The 15,278-nt window shown below is 52.4% G+C and overlaps 2 protein-coding genes across 2 annotated transcripts; both read left to right on the top strand.

Annotated features, from left to right (window-relative positions):
• Window positions 1–5,728: 5,728 nt before the first annotated feature.
• Window positions 5,729–10,972, top strand: MANF (mesencephalic astrocyte derived neurotrophic factor). The gene is made up of 4 exons (XM_032984133.2): window positions 5,729–5,912; window positions 8,393–8,520; window positions 9,360–9,501; window positions 10,713–10,972. Exons 1-4 carry the CDS (start codon window positions 5,825–5,827, stop codon window positions 10,895–10,897), a joined length of 543 nt encoding a protein of 180 aa, XP_032840024.2. The 5' UTR covers window positions 5,729–5,824; the 3' UTR covers window positions 10,898–10,972.
• Window positions 10,973–11,255: 283 nt separating this feature from the next.
• Window positions 11,256–15,278, top strand: RBM15B (RNA binding motif protein 15B). The gene has a single exon (XM_009976848.3). It carries the CDS (start codon window positions 11,398–11,400, stop codon window positions 14,161–14,163), a length of 2,766 nt encoding a protein of 921 aa, XP_009975150.3. The 5' UTR covers window positions 11,256–11,397; the 3' UTR covers window positions 14,164–15,278.

Raw genomic sequence — 15,278 nt, 5'->3', positions numbered from 1 at the left:
TGGTATAGCTGTATGTTCATTGCTGTCCTCCAGACAGGGTTATCCTCAGGCTGCTCCAAACATTCACAATGTATGTGGAAAGAGCCACGGCTTCCCACTGTTGTGTGAATGAGGAAAATGAGAGGCAACCAAAAGGACCTTGTAGCTATTACATGTGGTAAGAGAACAGCTTCCACATTCTCTCAGCTAACAGTACACTATTCCATTTGATACCAACTTCTTAAAGCAAGTGTCAGGCATATCCACTAGCTAGTCTAGTCAGGTCAATTTACATGACGCATGCACCAGCCTGAGCCACAGTTTTGAGGCAATACTTTCAAAGAGCAGCTGAAGCCATGATTAGTTCTCCAGCCTCAGTCCTCACTGTGTAGATTGCTACTTGATGAGTGACACTTCACTTTTGTTTTATTGCAATGGCCAGACATTCTGGCAGTGATTTCATTTCTCAATTTTAAACATTTAAATACCAATCATTTTAACAGAATAGGTGTGAAAGACTAGTAATTGAGACATGTAGGAACACAGGATTTGAGAATTAAGAGCTACAGTGACTTCTACATATGAGTAATCTCAACGGGGTGCGTTTTCTTTCATTACCACTAATAAGCCAGGTCAAGGTGCAGGAAATAGAAGCCATTTCTCCCATCCTGTCTTGTCAAACCACCAAAAAAAAAATTTATGAAACTTATCCTAAAAGACATTTAGCAGTAAAATATAAGAGGAGTCTAACTTAAGCTGGCCATGGGGTATATGTAGACTGCCAAGCCCCCCTTTTCATTAAGTACATACCACATGTAACTATTGAGAAGAGGAACTGTAACATGGTACTTCAAAGTGGATCTTTTAAGTGTATCAAAATGTGGCTTGGCTAAAGTGTTCCCCTGACACCTGAAAAATGTCTGTATAAATCAGACCCTTTGAGACTGTCCCTAGCCCAACTTACCAAATCCTAATTAAGTATTTATTTATTCAACTAAAAAACATTTATTAACCATAGAAAATAAAAACTGTATTTGGCACAGCAAAACATGTTCTAGTTTCTGCTAAAAGCAATAGAACAATGTTTTCAGTGCAAGTCGAAGACTTTATTTAAGCTAAGACAACACTCGTCAGATTGAAATCTAAATACCACATTCAAATACCTCTCCTTATCTAAATACGAAAACTTCTGCACAGTTTCAATATCTGACTTGTACAACTCCATATGAATTTCATTATAAAGCTGGTAAAAGGAGAAATGAAACCTCAAGAAAGGACTACAACCTAGCTGATAGATTCAGCCCTCTATACCTCTGTGTAAATATGCCTGTTTGTAGACTTAAACCACAGACTCGGAGACACAGACCGTGTTCAGAAGGATACACACACACACACACACTACATTTATAGCCCGCTGCCAAGAGGTCCTAGGCGCAGATCTTCTCTTTACTATTATGAGACAACTCATATACTGCTTCTCCCTGTTTACAGGCTTTACCATCAATTCCACATAAATTAAAACCAAATTTGGACTAATAGTTGTACTACACTTCAGTTTCTGTTCAGCATTCATTCACAGCAGTACTGCATTATGTTTTTCCACCAAACTAACCTGGTTTCACCTCCACCCTGACAGAACACACATCACTGTCCTCGCAGACAAGCACCTGAAGCTGAACCCCTTTCATCCACTGTGCCAGCTGTACACAGATTTGCACTCGCAGACTGAAGAGCCAGGAAAGGCCCAGCCCATACAGCAGCCTCACCCTGCGCACACAGCTGCTGCCATTTACATAACTTCAGCCTCTCAACAACACCAACAGCTCTAATCCCCACAGATCTACCAATCCCAGTTAACTCTCCTGATGTGCTGCCGTTGCCCTGTAGTGATTGGTTCAGACTGGAAAAGGCTCTGGGGGGATCTCAGAGCAGCCTTCTGGTACTTAAAGGGGGCTACAGGGAAGGTGGGGAGGGACTCTTTATCAGGGGGTGTAGGGCTAGGATGAGGGGTAACGATTTTAACCTGATTTCGTTATAATCTACTAGAAGGAAATTCTTCCCTGTGCAGACAGTGAGGCACTGGCCCAGGATGCCCAGGGCAGCTGTGGCTGCCCCCTCCCTGGAAGGGTTCCAGGCCAGGTTGGACGGAGCTGGGAGCACTCTGGTCTAATGGAAGGTGTCCCTGCCCATGGCAGGGGGGTGGGACTGGATCATCTTGAAGGTCCCTTCCAACTCAAACCATCCTGTGACCACTTCTTATCAGACCACTATTTCAGAGTTGATCATATTCCAACTCCCCTATTAGCCCTGCCCTGCCTACATCTCCCCTTTGTACTATTAGCCCAACAAAACCATACACTGCAGGAGGCTCCAGCACACAACAAAACATTTACAGCTACCTGGTTCGTCTTACTTTCTTTTTTTCCTTCCCCAAGTAAAGCATTTTCAGCAATAGGACTTGCCTGTTTAGAAGCAACCTAAAGCCCAGTTTTGGTGGTTATCAACGGGGAAAACAAGCTAACCATTTAAATGCTGGAATCAGTTTCAGCTTCTAACAGCTCCCTCTCTCAAACCATCGCCCTTTTCCACATGCAACATTGAAAAGCAATGTTCTATTTAGATGTTCTTTAGACTCTCTCAGTCACACATGCCCAGATACAATGGAATAACGCCCAGCCTTCGCTGTAAAAACACCCACGGCCTGAAGAACAGTTACACTCTATGCAGTCACATGCAACACAATTTCTAGCAGACTAGCCACCCATGATCACGGCACTCTGTGATATCATCGTAACTAGTTCCAAAAGCTTGCAAAAAACTGAGCAGAAGTCACTAGAGATCTGTTCCTCACTCAGCTGCATGCTCCAGCTCCAAACCTGCGATCATTCACTGGCATGTAACTCCCCTATATCCCAGCACCTCACTTCTTCAGTACTATTGGCTTAATACTGCGACCAGACTCACAGCCAAACACTTCCACAGGCACAGGGAACAAACACAACCGCTGCTGTCCCTCACAGCATCCTGCAGGGTGTATATATAGCACTAGCAACCTCCCTAAAAGAGAGCAAATACTTTCTGCTTGATCAGTGTAACTGCTCAATTTAGGACAGGACTAGAAACCCTCATCAATGGCTCCTAAACCCTCTGCATCTTCCTAGTAACAATGTAAAACTCCACTCACATTTTATCTATCTCACATTCTCACCCACAGGAAGATCTCATCTCCCTCATTGTTCTTGTCAGATTCCTCTTTATTACAAAGAGGGAATTAATTGATGAATAAGCTCCTCCAGCTATAGTTTTAACTCAAACATTAAAATGTGACAGTTAAATAGAAACTAAAGTCTCCAAACCAACTGAGAAGCTTTTAAACAATAAAAACAGCCATTTGCATCCAGAACCAAATCCTCAGCCCAATCACTTTTAAAAGATAGACACTAAGAACCATGAATCTTGATGCAACTCCGAGTATCCTGAGCACATGACACTGCAGGAAGATCTCTGAGGCTCAGCCAGTCTTCTGGATATTACCACTTATTGCTTATACGTGTGGAAATGAAGGACTACACTTAAGTTTTTTTTTTTTTGCTTTTTCAACACCAGTCCAACTTAGACTAGTAACAGTCAGAATGTCCCAACACCACTGAGGACCAGCACAACCTGTTCATCTCCCAGGTTTCAGACGCGACCAATCCCTAACGCTCCAGAGAGCCAGTGGCTGGACAGTAGTAGAACGAACAGAGCACTAGAAACTTTGCCATGGATCAAAAAAGAAGCAGAAGGTAAAACGAAGGCAATCCTTCCCAGCTTCTGGAATGCTCAAAAATTAACTATAAATTAAAGGAAAAAAAAAATCAAAAGGAGCCTTTATTCTTCCTCAGAGCCATTTGAGGATCCCATATTGAAATGCTGAGAGGCTCATTTCCCAATCCAAAACCAAATAAAACCACTCTTATCCTGCCACACGTAAAAATGTATAAAATTTCAACTTTGTGTGAAGATCTGTTTCATAACTGCACTCCTTCAGCAGTTAAACTTCTTCCTCATTGTGAGGCTCATAAACTCTCCTAATTCTGAATTTAAGCCCTACCAACTAATAAACCACTTCATCTTGCAGCTCTTTTGGCCACTATCCTGATCAGAAGCAAGGGCAATTTAAGTAACCACTTGTCTGCACAACTAAGTGGCTTTAATGGGCAATCGTCATAAATTTAGAAAAGCCAGTAACGTTCCTAAAATACATGGATATTGAATAACTATGGGAATCAATATGGACTGATTTAAAAAACAACAACAACAAAAAAAAACCACAACAAACAAGACAATAATATCATTACCAAGCTTAATAAGCACATTTTGAGAGATAACAAGATCTAGAAAGGTGAAAAGCCACCTCTTCTATCTAATAAACACATGTGATGTATCCACACTGGCAAGATATAGTGTCCTAATTACTACTCACCTGCTACATGACCTTTGCTGAACCAGGTTGCTGCTGCTCCTCGCTCCTCCCCATCCTGCCTGATTGACCTCATCAGGCTTATAATTTGCAGCTGATGACCTGAAAAAAAATTCAGGCTTAAGACAGTGAAAAATTCCCCACAGCCTCCACCATTGCTTTGCTTGGGGCAGGTGCAACTAAGCTACCTCATTAGTCCTTCTGTAGCACGCGAAGATGTGCACTCCCTTGCTGTAGCACAGCGCTATATGACTTTGCCTCTAACCTTCTTTTACTAGACTAATATCCTAGGACATGTACAGTTAAACATAGCCCGACAAAACAAGGAGGTGTGTACGCCTCCCCAGCTGGCCTACAACTTCAAAGAGACATGATAAACTCATAGGATGGGGATTGTTCAAAGTAATTCCCAACACATCCTGTGAGGACTTTGGGAACAAAAGGTGATAGGCCCAGTCACTGGAATAGTAAGTAGGAATTTAAAAAAGAAATCTTTATTTGTTCCCGTAACTCCACAAAAACAACCAACCGAGAAGCCAGAAACAAGCTGTACACGGGTAGTTATTTTAAACACTTAGCTTTCAGCTGTCCCACCTCAAAGAATTCAGGGCTTATAACTCCCAGGGTACACAGGCATAACCAAGAACCCGTAAAAGCCTTTACCAGGCTGACGCTAAAGCCGAGGGGAAGGTGGTGGCGGGAGGCAGGGCCCCTCCCAACGGCCGCCCGCCCAGGCGGCTCCTCCTCTGCCGGGCCGACCTTCCTCCCCCGGCCCCAGGCCACACTCCCTCAGCCCGCAGGAACCCAGAGAAACACAACCCCCTCGACCTGAAGCTCCCATCGGCACCAAACCCCGCGCCGCTCGACGGCCTCGGGCAGTCCCCTCAGCCTCACCTCAGCGCGCCCCAAACGGCCGCCCCGCCAAAACCAGCAGACGAGTAGACACTCCACCCTGCTCCCGGCGCCTAGCCTGGGCGGCCGTAGCCCGCGGACACGGCTCGGCTCGGACCGGCCTCGGGGCCGGTACCGACCGCGGACAAAGGCGGGGCCGTCCCCGCCGCAGGTGTGAGAATCTGCCCCTTTAGAAGATGGCGCCCGCGGGCAACCGTCAGGAAGCGCACGCGGACGTTTTTCCCTTAACAAACATGGCGGCGAAGGGAGGCGGGGCAACCCGCCGCGCGCCGGCGTTCCGCCGCCTGCCCGAATCAGAGGCCGCCAGCTCTTCCGCGGAGGCCGCAGAGCGGCCAATGGGAGGCGGCAGCGTGGCAGCCGGGCGGGGAGCGGGCCAATGGGGCGGCAGCGGCGAGGGGAGCCGGCGCGGGGGCGGCGGTGCCGGTGCCGGTGCGGCGGGCGCAGTGAGCGCGGGCTGCCGAGCGAGGCGGGATGCGGGCGGCCCACGGGCTCTGGGCGGCACTGGCCCTGCTCCTGCTGCCGGCCGGCAGCCGGGCCCTGCGCGACGGGGAGTGCGAGGGTGAGTGGGGCCGGGCCGGAGGGGGGGCGGGCCCGGCCCGGCTCGGCGGCTCCCGGGGCCGGCGGGGTGAAGCCGCTCCGTGCCGCCGCCTCCCGCAGCCTTGGCCCGCCCTCGCGTGTGAGGGGCCGGGACGCGGAGCAGCCCCGCGGGGCTGGGTTCCGGTCGCCCCCCCCGCCCCGCTGACGGAGTGCAGTCGCAGCCCTGCGCCGCCAGGGCTGGGGCCGGGCCGGGGCGCCGGGAGCTGTTCCTCCCGGGGCAGGAAAAGAAAAAAAAAAAGTCTCCGAAGTCCGCCCAAGTGCCGGCGGGCCGGGCCGGCTGCTCGGAGGTGGCCGGGTCCCGGGGACCTGGCGGGCGGTGGGGGAGCGGCACCGCCCCGGGGCGGGGCTGCCGGCGGTGCCCGCTCCGCCCCGCCGGAGGGGCCGTAGCCGCGCCGGGAAGCTGCCGGTCTCTTCGCAACCGGGCTAGGGCAGAGATCCCGCGGGAAAGGAAAGCGCCGGCCCCGGGAGGCTGGATCGTCCCCTCTTCACGCTGGGGGGGGGCGGGGGGTCCGCTTCTCGTGTTTGCCCGCGCAGCGTGTGCGGGCCGGGGCGCGGGGAAGTGCTCTGCCCCGTGTCCTTGCCGAGCCGGGGGGCAGCGGCTGGGAGCATCGAAGCAGGAGAAAACGACGGCAGTTATTCACCAGGACTCCCCCCCCACTTACTCATCACTGTATTACATTCACCTCGGTTTTATCCACCAACTGCTGGAGTACTGGGTGTCCTCTTCAACGCGTAAAGCCAGAAGCGGTGTTCAGCTCATCTAAATCAAACTAGGTGCTTTACAAATAACGTAAATACAAAAGTCTCTGGGGTGGAAGCAGCAAATTAAACTGCTCTTCCGTGGGGGAACAGAGCAGATTCCCCAGGTGAAGCAAGAAAAACTTGAGGTGGGGCTACAGTAACTGGTTGGGAGTTTGTGGTACTAATGCTCACCCCTTGCTCCTTTTTGTAGGGAGAGAAAGTAAGACAGGATGGGGAGGAAACGTAGTAAATCAAAACTTCTGGCTGCTGTCCCAGCACTAGGTTGGAAACTTGTTTCTACTGTACTGTAGTCACTGGTACCACTGCCTGCAGCATCTTTATTCTTTCCAAAGGTTTTCAGTTCCAAACAGCACACCGTGGACATCAGTGTGTGTCTGTGACTGTGGACAAACTGATGTGTGGTAAATGATGGTGTTGTATGCATACAAAAAACCATTCTCCTAAATTGCCCAGCTTATCATTACTTCTAGTTTTAATATAATAAGTTTTTACTTGGTTTCATGATGGTCATGCTCAGTTTCCTGTATTTGCCCATATCTTGTGCTATTGCTTGTGCTCAGAGTTGAATACAAGTTGCTAATGACAGTAATATTTGCTGATCCCTTCCCCTTGGGGTAAACAAATCCCTTAAAAAAATATAGATATAGCTTGTCCCTTTCCTCTAGAGGCAGGCCAGTGCCTGGCACTTGTTTCACACCTGGAAGTCGTGAGAATCCACAGGTCCCGCAGCAGGAGTTGGGGGGGCTGCAGAGCTCCTGGTCCAGGCGATGCCGGATGTTCACAGGCGAGTTGTGTGAGCGGCAGAATGAGCGAAATCTGACACTCGGCAAACTGGCAGGGTGTCTCAGCCGCCCTGCCGCGGGCCCTGCGTGCTGCGGTGACCGCAGCTGGCCGCCCTCCCCTGCGACACGCGGCTGGGCTGGGCTGAGTCTGGAGCATCTGCGCAGTGGCCGCTGCCAAGGGGAAGGTGTCATGCCCAAGTGGTACGTGCCCATCCCACAGGCAGGAACGTGGAGCTGCCCTCTCAACTGCTGGTGCACTTGGGGGAGCTTCATTATCTTTAAGACTCTTCCCTCTTTCAGTCTGAAACCAATTCAGAAGCTTGTGGGAATGAAGAGAGGAGAAACATGCCAAGTGGACATAGCATGTGATTGCATAATTCCTTTTTCTCTTGGAAGTAACTTACCTACGAACTGAACCAAGTCAATAATCAGTGATACTGTGTTATTAAAACCGGCACACATGGAGTCTGTAACGGGATTGTGTAGAGAGAGTTGGTTTTCAGTCAGAACTGGTTTTGAAGCCTGTAGTCTGACAAGTTGCTTCCCAAAGCAGCAAGAATAAGACAGTAAATTAGCATTTTTGCACAGGCACTCTTTTGTCTCGTATCCATCGGCTGAATCCTGCTGCTCACTCAGGACAGTGTACAGAAGCCACTGGACACTTCCACAGATCTGGTTTCTCAGATTGTCAAAACCCACCAAAAATACCAGGGCATATTGTTGATGTACGTGTGCTCTGACAGACTTACTGAACTAATGTGTGAAGTCACTGACCACTAATGCAGCTTCTAGAAGTCCTTCTCTCCAAATCCCTTATTCTGTTTCCCTACCAGTGCCCTCTAAGAGCTGCCACGAGATTACTGCAGTAACAGATAACTCCGTCCATTTTCCCTTCCAGTGTGTGTCACATTCCTGGGAAGGTTCTACCAGAGTCTAAAAGACAACGATGTTGAATTCACACCTGCCAGTATTGAAAAGGAGCTCTTGAAATCCTGCAAAGAAGCAAAAGGCAAAGAGAACCGCCTGGTAAGTAGCAGTAGTCAATGATACTTGACTCTTGAGGAAATAAGTTGTAGAATACTTGGCAAACGAGGGGAAAGTAATGCTTCTGAGTTTGTATGATACGGCTTCCCTGGGGCTGTTCTTCCTAGCTCTGTGGCCACAGTTGGTCCTGTATTTTTTTATAAGGGAGGGCTCAAGGAGTTTGATCTCTTCACCTTAAAGGAAAAAAAAAAAAAAAAAAAGGGAAAAAACCCAACAGTCTATCAGCAGACATCCTACTGGCTGACCATGTTTCCCCTTGTTACTGAAGTACTGGGGATTACAAAGCTTTTATTTGCTGTAGGACTTCCTTGTCCCGTAAACTGTATTTGGGGTGCTATACAGGCTGTTAAAATATTTATGCTCTTGGGCTGTTTAGCTGAAAACTAAATAAAGGAAAACCAAATTGCCCTAACTACAAACAGAAGGCAATCTGCAAATGAAGAGCCCCAAGGAAAAGGCCCTGAACTCTCCTAAGAAGAGAACTACAGAGAGACGCCGTCAGGAATGCAGAGGGGAAATGCTTCCAAACGTCTTTCTCCTTGAATGAAGACAACTTTATTCTTAATCCAACTCAATGTTTTAGAAAGTTGAGAAACAAGACAACCAGCCTCAACAGCTTTAAAAGTAGTGTGATGGGAAACGTCTGCTCAGCACCCTGAGCTCAGAGTTAGGCTTCCTTTTGCCTGTCTGTAGCAGTCACTTGCAAAGGTTCTGTAACAGTAAACATCTAGCTGCAAAACCAAGCGAGGAGAGAAGACAGAAAACTCTCCTTTTAGGAGCATTTTCCACATATCCCCACCTCATTCTTTTCTTCCCTCTAGTGCTATTATGTTGGGGCCACAAGTGATGCAGCTACCAAAATCATTAATGAGGTATCAAAGCCCATGAGTCATCACATCCCCGTGGAAAAGATCTGTGAGAAACTAAAGAAGAAAGACAGTCAGATCTGTGAACTAAAATACGGTGAGTTGCCAGCATAAGGGGAAATGCCCATGCTTTTCTGGGGTATGGATCATTTGGGGTAAAACAGCATGCTAGAACTACTCAGTCCTAAGTTCTATAGCGAGGTCGCTAGCCTAATTAGGTTGTACAACCTGGGTTGCTCTCTGTGAACATCCTAGAGATTTTCATGGAGGTGCTCAGGTAAGGTTGTTGGCTACTAACATTTTTTAGCTTCTGCAGAGCCACTGATCTGCCTCGAAATAAGCCACTCCCAGTCATATCAGCACTACTGTGCTCAAATCACTATTTGGGATATCGTGTTTAGGGGAGCGTACAGCAAAGCTCATCCCGGGGAGCAGCCAGGCGTGTCGCCATGGCCTGGGACGATGTCTCCCGCACGCAGGGTTCGAGCCCTTCGCTAAACTGTCATCCTCGCTGCTCTCACGTTTGCCAGTAGTGGGCTGAGAACTCTTCTTTCTCACCTCCTCTGGTGTCTGCTCAGGGCGTTCAGCACTGTCTGTCTTACTGCCTTCCTTGAACTCTCGCGTTCCTAGATGACGTACTCTTCCCGAAAAGGCTAATCTGAAGAACAGTCTTGGAAATCCCTCCTTCTGACTGCTTTCCTAAATCTCTGCCCTTATGTGCCCTGGAGACACCCCTTGGATTGTGGCTCTTTTTACGTCTCATGTCTCGTGCTAATGTCCTGTTGCTTCCTAAAGAGCTTTTTGTTGTTGTCACTTGCTTATCTTTCCTCTGAAATCACTCTGCTACCTTTTATTTATCCAGTGGAAGAGAGAATTAAAGTTCTGCTGCTCGTATAATAAAGGGGCTTTCGGGGCTACTGTGGAACTCCTACATCTAAGCTGCAACCAAACGTTCTGGAATCTAATAATGACTTTTAGTGGTAAAAACCCCTTATCTGCTGTCAAAAGCCTAACTCAGACGTTCCTTCCACCCCCCGGGAGCCCGGCACCTCTCTCCCTCTTGCATTTTGGCTTCCTCTCCTCCCGTACTGGCCTCGGCAGCAGCAGCCGTCGGAGCCCTCACGGCCGGCCTCCTCCTCCTCCTCTCGCCGTCTCCGCACACAGACGCAGCGGCCCCCCGGGGGGGTGGGGTGGAAGGGGGGGTGTCCGTGTGTCCTCCGTTCCCCCCAGCGGGGGCGGCAGCGGCCGGGGTGCCGGTGTGTCCCCCCACGCGCCGCCCCGCTGAGCGCGGCTCTGCTCTCCCCGCAGACAAGCAGATCGACCTGAGCACCGCCGACCTGCGCAAGCTGCGCGTCAAGGAGCTGCGGCGGATCCTGGACGACTGGGGGGAGGCGTGCAAGGGCTGCGCCGAGAAGTCCGACTTCATCCGCCGGATCCACGAACTGATGCCCAAGTACGCGCCGCGGGCCGCCGGCGCGCGCGCGGACCTCTGAGGGGCGGCGGCCGGCGAGGCGCGCGCCCCCGCGCTGTACGGGGACGTTCATTAAAGTACAACGGTCTCTACCGGGCGGACACGTGCCGTGTGACGTGATTGCGGGGCGCGCCCACGCGCACGTACACTCGAGTTTTAGCCCCTCGCCGGCGGAGGCGGGCTGGCGCGCGCGCGCGGGCACCTTTTTCTTCCCTCCCCCCACGCCCTCCCCTCCCGCCCCCGCCGCGCAGCAGGGGGCGGGGCTCATGCCGGGCGCGCGCCGCCGCCCTGCGTGATTGGCTCCCCCGCCGTCACGTGTGGCCGGCCGGCCCGGTGGCGGGAGGCGCTCTGGGCGTCACGTCGCTGTGCGGCGCCATCGCGCCCCTGACGCCGCCATGCGGCGGGACGCGGGACGATGACGTAGAGCCCGCGCGGCGCGGCGGCCGGAGCCGCCTTCGTTCCCTTTTGTCCAAGATGGCGGCGGCCGCCGGAGGCGTCTCCTGAGCCGCGGGCCCCGGCGCCATGAAGCGGGGCAGCGAACGGGACTCCAGCCCGCCGGGGGCTGGGGGAGGCCGCGCCGCCGCCGCCAAGCGGCCCCGCGAACGCGAACGCGAGAGCAGCAGCCGGCGCGGCCCGCACCGCAGCTCGGGCGCCTCCCGCAGCAGCCGGGACAAGTCCACGCCCGCCGGCGGCGGCGGCGGCGGAGGCGGCGGCACCACCAGCGGCGGCGGCGGCGGCGGCGGCGGCTCCTCCAGCTCCCGCAGCCACCGCGGCGATGAGCGCGCCGGCGGCGGCGGCGGCGACTCGAACCACCGCCCGGCGGGGAGCGGCTCGGCCTCGGGCGCCCGCGGCGGCAGCCAGGCCGCCCCCTCCTCCTCCTCCTCCTCCTCCTCCTCGTCCCGGGCGCTCGGCGTGCCCAAGGCCAAGGCCCTGCCGGGCGCCGTGGTGGCCCCCTCGCTGCTGCTGGCCGGGCCGCCGCCGGGCGCCGCGCCCTCGCTGCTGCTGGCGCCGCTCGGGGGCTCGGCCGGCCTGGCCGGGGAGCCGCCCGGCTCCTGTGAGTACAAGACGCTGCTGGTGAGCGGGCTGAGCGCGGCCCTGCCCGACCAGCTGCTGGAGGACGGCCTGTTCCGCCTCTTCCAGCGCTTCGCGGGGGGGGGCGCCGGGGACATCAGTGTCAAACTCTCCCACACGCCCGAGCTCGGCCGCGTCGCCTACGTCAACTTCCGACACCCCGGGGACGCCCGCGACGCCCGCCGGCACGCCCGGGCTCGGCAGCTGCTCCTCTACGATCGGCCCCTCAAGGTGGAGCCGGTGTACCTGCGCGGGGGTCGGAGGAGCCGCACGCCGCCCCCCGCGCCCTCGCCGGAACCCCTGGGGTACCTGCCGCCCATCCACAGCACCTACCAGTACAAGCAGAGATCGCTCTCTCCCGTCACCAGCCCCTTGCTGCGGGAGCCGCGGCCCAGGCATGCTCATGCCGCGGCTGCCGCCTTCGCTTTGGAAGCGGCTGCCATCGGGCTCTCCCGGGAGCGGGAGAGGGCCCTGGATTACTACGGGCTGTACGACGAGCGCGGCCGCCCGTACAGTTACCCCATCGTGGCTGAGGAAGACCTGATGCCGGAGGACGATCAGAGAGCGACCCGCAACCTCTTCATTGGCAACTTGGACCACAACGTCTCGGAGGTGGAGCTGAGACGTGCCTTTGAGAAGTATGGCATCATCGAAGAAGTGGTGATCAAGCGCCCGGCCCGGGGCCAAGGCGGGGCTTACGCTTTCCTCAAGTTCCAGAACTTGGACATGGCGCATCGGGCCAAGGTCGCTATGTCGGGCCGCGTTGTCGGCAGGAACCCTATCAAAATTGGCTACGGGAAAGCCAACCCTACTACCAGGCTCTGGGTGGGTGGGCTCGGTCCCAGTACTTCCTTGGCTGCCCTGGCGAGGGAGTTCGACCGCTTCGGCAGCATCAGGACTATTGACTACGTGAAGGGAGACAGCTTCGCTTATATCCAGTACGAAAGCTTGGACGCTGCCCAGGCTGCCTGCGCCCAGATGAGGGGCTTTCCCTTGGGCGGACCGGAGAGGAGACTCCGAGTGGATTTTGCCAAAGCAGAAGAAACGAGATACCCGCAGCAGTACCAGCCTGCGCCCCTCCCCATGCACTATGAACTGCTAGCTGATGGGTACAGCAGACACAGAAGCCTAGAGCAAGACTTGAGGGTGCGAGATAGGACTCCTCCGCATCTCCTGTACTCGGACAGAGACAGGAGCTTTGCAGAGGCAGACTGGGCCAGCCCTGCCAAAACCGCTGAACGCCGAAACAACTTGGAGAGCTACAGCCGATCGGTGCGTAGCCGGAGCGGAGAGCGCTGGGGCAGCGACAGCGATCGCAGCGTGCCCAAACCGTGGGAAGAGAGGCGGAAACGCCGGAGTCTTTCCAGCGACCGCGGGAGGACTACTCACTCGCCTTACGAGGACAGAAGCAGGACAAAGGCCAGTGGGCCAGCTTTAGACCGCAGCCCGGACAGGGCTCGCAAGGAGAATCACACTACAGAGTCCGGAGCCGAGAAAGAGCAGAGTAACTCCCTTCAGAACAATCGTCACGCGACTGAGGAGAAACCCCATCGTGAAGCATCCGATGCTCCCCAGCCTAAAAAAAGGGACAGCGAACGCAATCATCGAACTGGTGAATCGGAATCAAAAACTCACGAGGAGCCAAAATCTGAGACCAAAAAGCTAAAGAATTTATCGGAATATGCTCAGACGCTGCAGCTTGCTTGGAATGGGCTTCTTGTGCTAAAAAACAGCTGCTTCCCCACCTCTATGCACATCCTGGAGGGAGACCTCGGTGTCATCAACGGACTCCTTAAAGACCATTCATCCGGCGGGAAGTTAACGCAGCTCAAAATCGCGCAGAGACTTCGGCTTGACCAGCCCAAGCTGGATGAAGTAACTCGCCGCATCAAACAAGGCAGCCCCAACGGCTACGCTGTGCTCCTGGCGACCCAATCCGCCCCGGCAGGGGCAGGGGCTGAGGGGACCTTCCCTGTTGTAGAGCCTGGCTTGCAGCGACGGCTTCTCAGGAATCTGGTCTCCTACTTGAAACAGAAGCAGGCTGCTGGGGTTATCAGCCTGCCCGTGGGAGGGGCGAAGGGCAGAGACAGCACAGGCATGCTTTACGCGTTCCCTCCTTGTGAATTCTCTCAGCAGTACCTCCAGTCAGCACTAAGGACATTGGGAAAGTTAGAAGAAGAACATATGGTGATAGTTATAGTCAAAGACACTGCCTAGCCCACACTGTCTTTTCAAATTCCATGTTTTCTTTGTGTGTCACACAACCCAGTTGTTTTTAAGGCTGATCATTTTGGTGGGGGCTCAAAACACCTCGACCAAAGTGGTAAGATTTTTAGTTTCTAATTAATTTTAATACCATTTAAATAGAGCCCATTTTATTCGTTTTTAATATGTGACACTGTCCGCTGTTGTTCTGTATTTTTATTTTTTAACTGTATGAAAAGTTGTCAGTAAAGCCTTGTTCACTGATGGATTTCTAAACTTGTGCGGTATCCTAGTTTTTGTGGCCCAGGAAGGGCTGGTTCCCTGTGCTGTCAAGAGCCGGAAGGTGATGGTCCCAACCTGTTTCAGTTTCTCAGACCCCAGCCTCCTGCACCTCCTCTGTCTCTTTATATGTCTTGCAAGGTGGGAGGGGGAAGGGGGAGGTCTTCTTTGTGCTGTATGAGAGACTGAAAGGTTGGTTCTAGGTATTTTTTTTTTTTTTTTTGTCCTGTTTGCTTTTTATTTCATAAATTTGAGTTTGGATGCATTTCTGTTGATTCTCTATTTGAGGATGGAAGCTTCCCAGGAAGCCAGCTACCAAGGAAGCAAATCCTGATCAAGAATAGAAGTGGGTTTTACACACAACAAAAAATGACAGTTAATACTTGGCAAAAAGTTTGCTACTGAGGAAGGAGTCAACTCTCTAGTCAACTCTGAGATTTGAGAGCACCCAATACTGTCTCAGTCAGATAGAAGTTCTTGTGTAAAACAAAAATAAGGCTTAACATTCCTCATTTTTATAACAGGAAAAAAACAAAACAAAAAAAAAACAAGCAGGAGAAAAAAAAAAAGGAATTTAAGGGAGAACCCTCTTGGGCCTGTATTAGATGTTGACAAGCAAATAAAGTGCACAAAGGGTTTTGATGAACTGGAGGCACCTGTTTGCATAGTTGATCATGTTGCACTATCTGAAATCCTTTACTGAAAGATAAACAGCAAAATTTTTTTGCTAAAGTTGAAACTTGTTTGCAGGCTTACAGCAAAAAATGAGACAAACATGTCAGGCTGCCTGAAAACGTGTTCTGTTACTGCAAGTAACTCTGAAGTTCAAAATTTGCAATTTAAGATGG

The sequence above is a fragment of the Tyto alba genome, unplaced genomic scaffold, assembly GCF_018691265.1.
Source record: "Tyto alba isolate M040663 unplaced genomic scaffold, T.alba_DEE_v4.0 Super-Scaffold_3, whole genome shotgun sequence".
NCBI classification, from domain to species: domain Eukaryota; kingdom Metazoa; phylum Chordata; class Aves; order Strigiformes; family Tytonidae; genus Tyto; species Tyto alba.
This window is presented reverse-complemented; position numbering and strand designations above follow the sequence as displayed.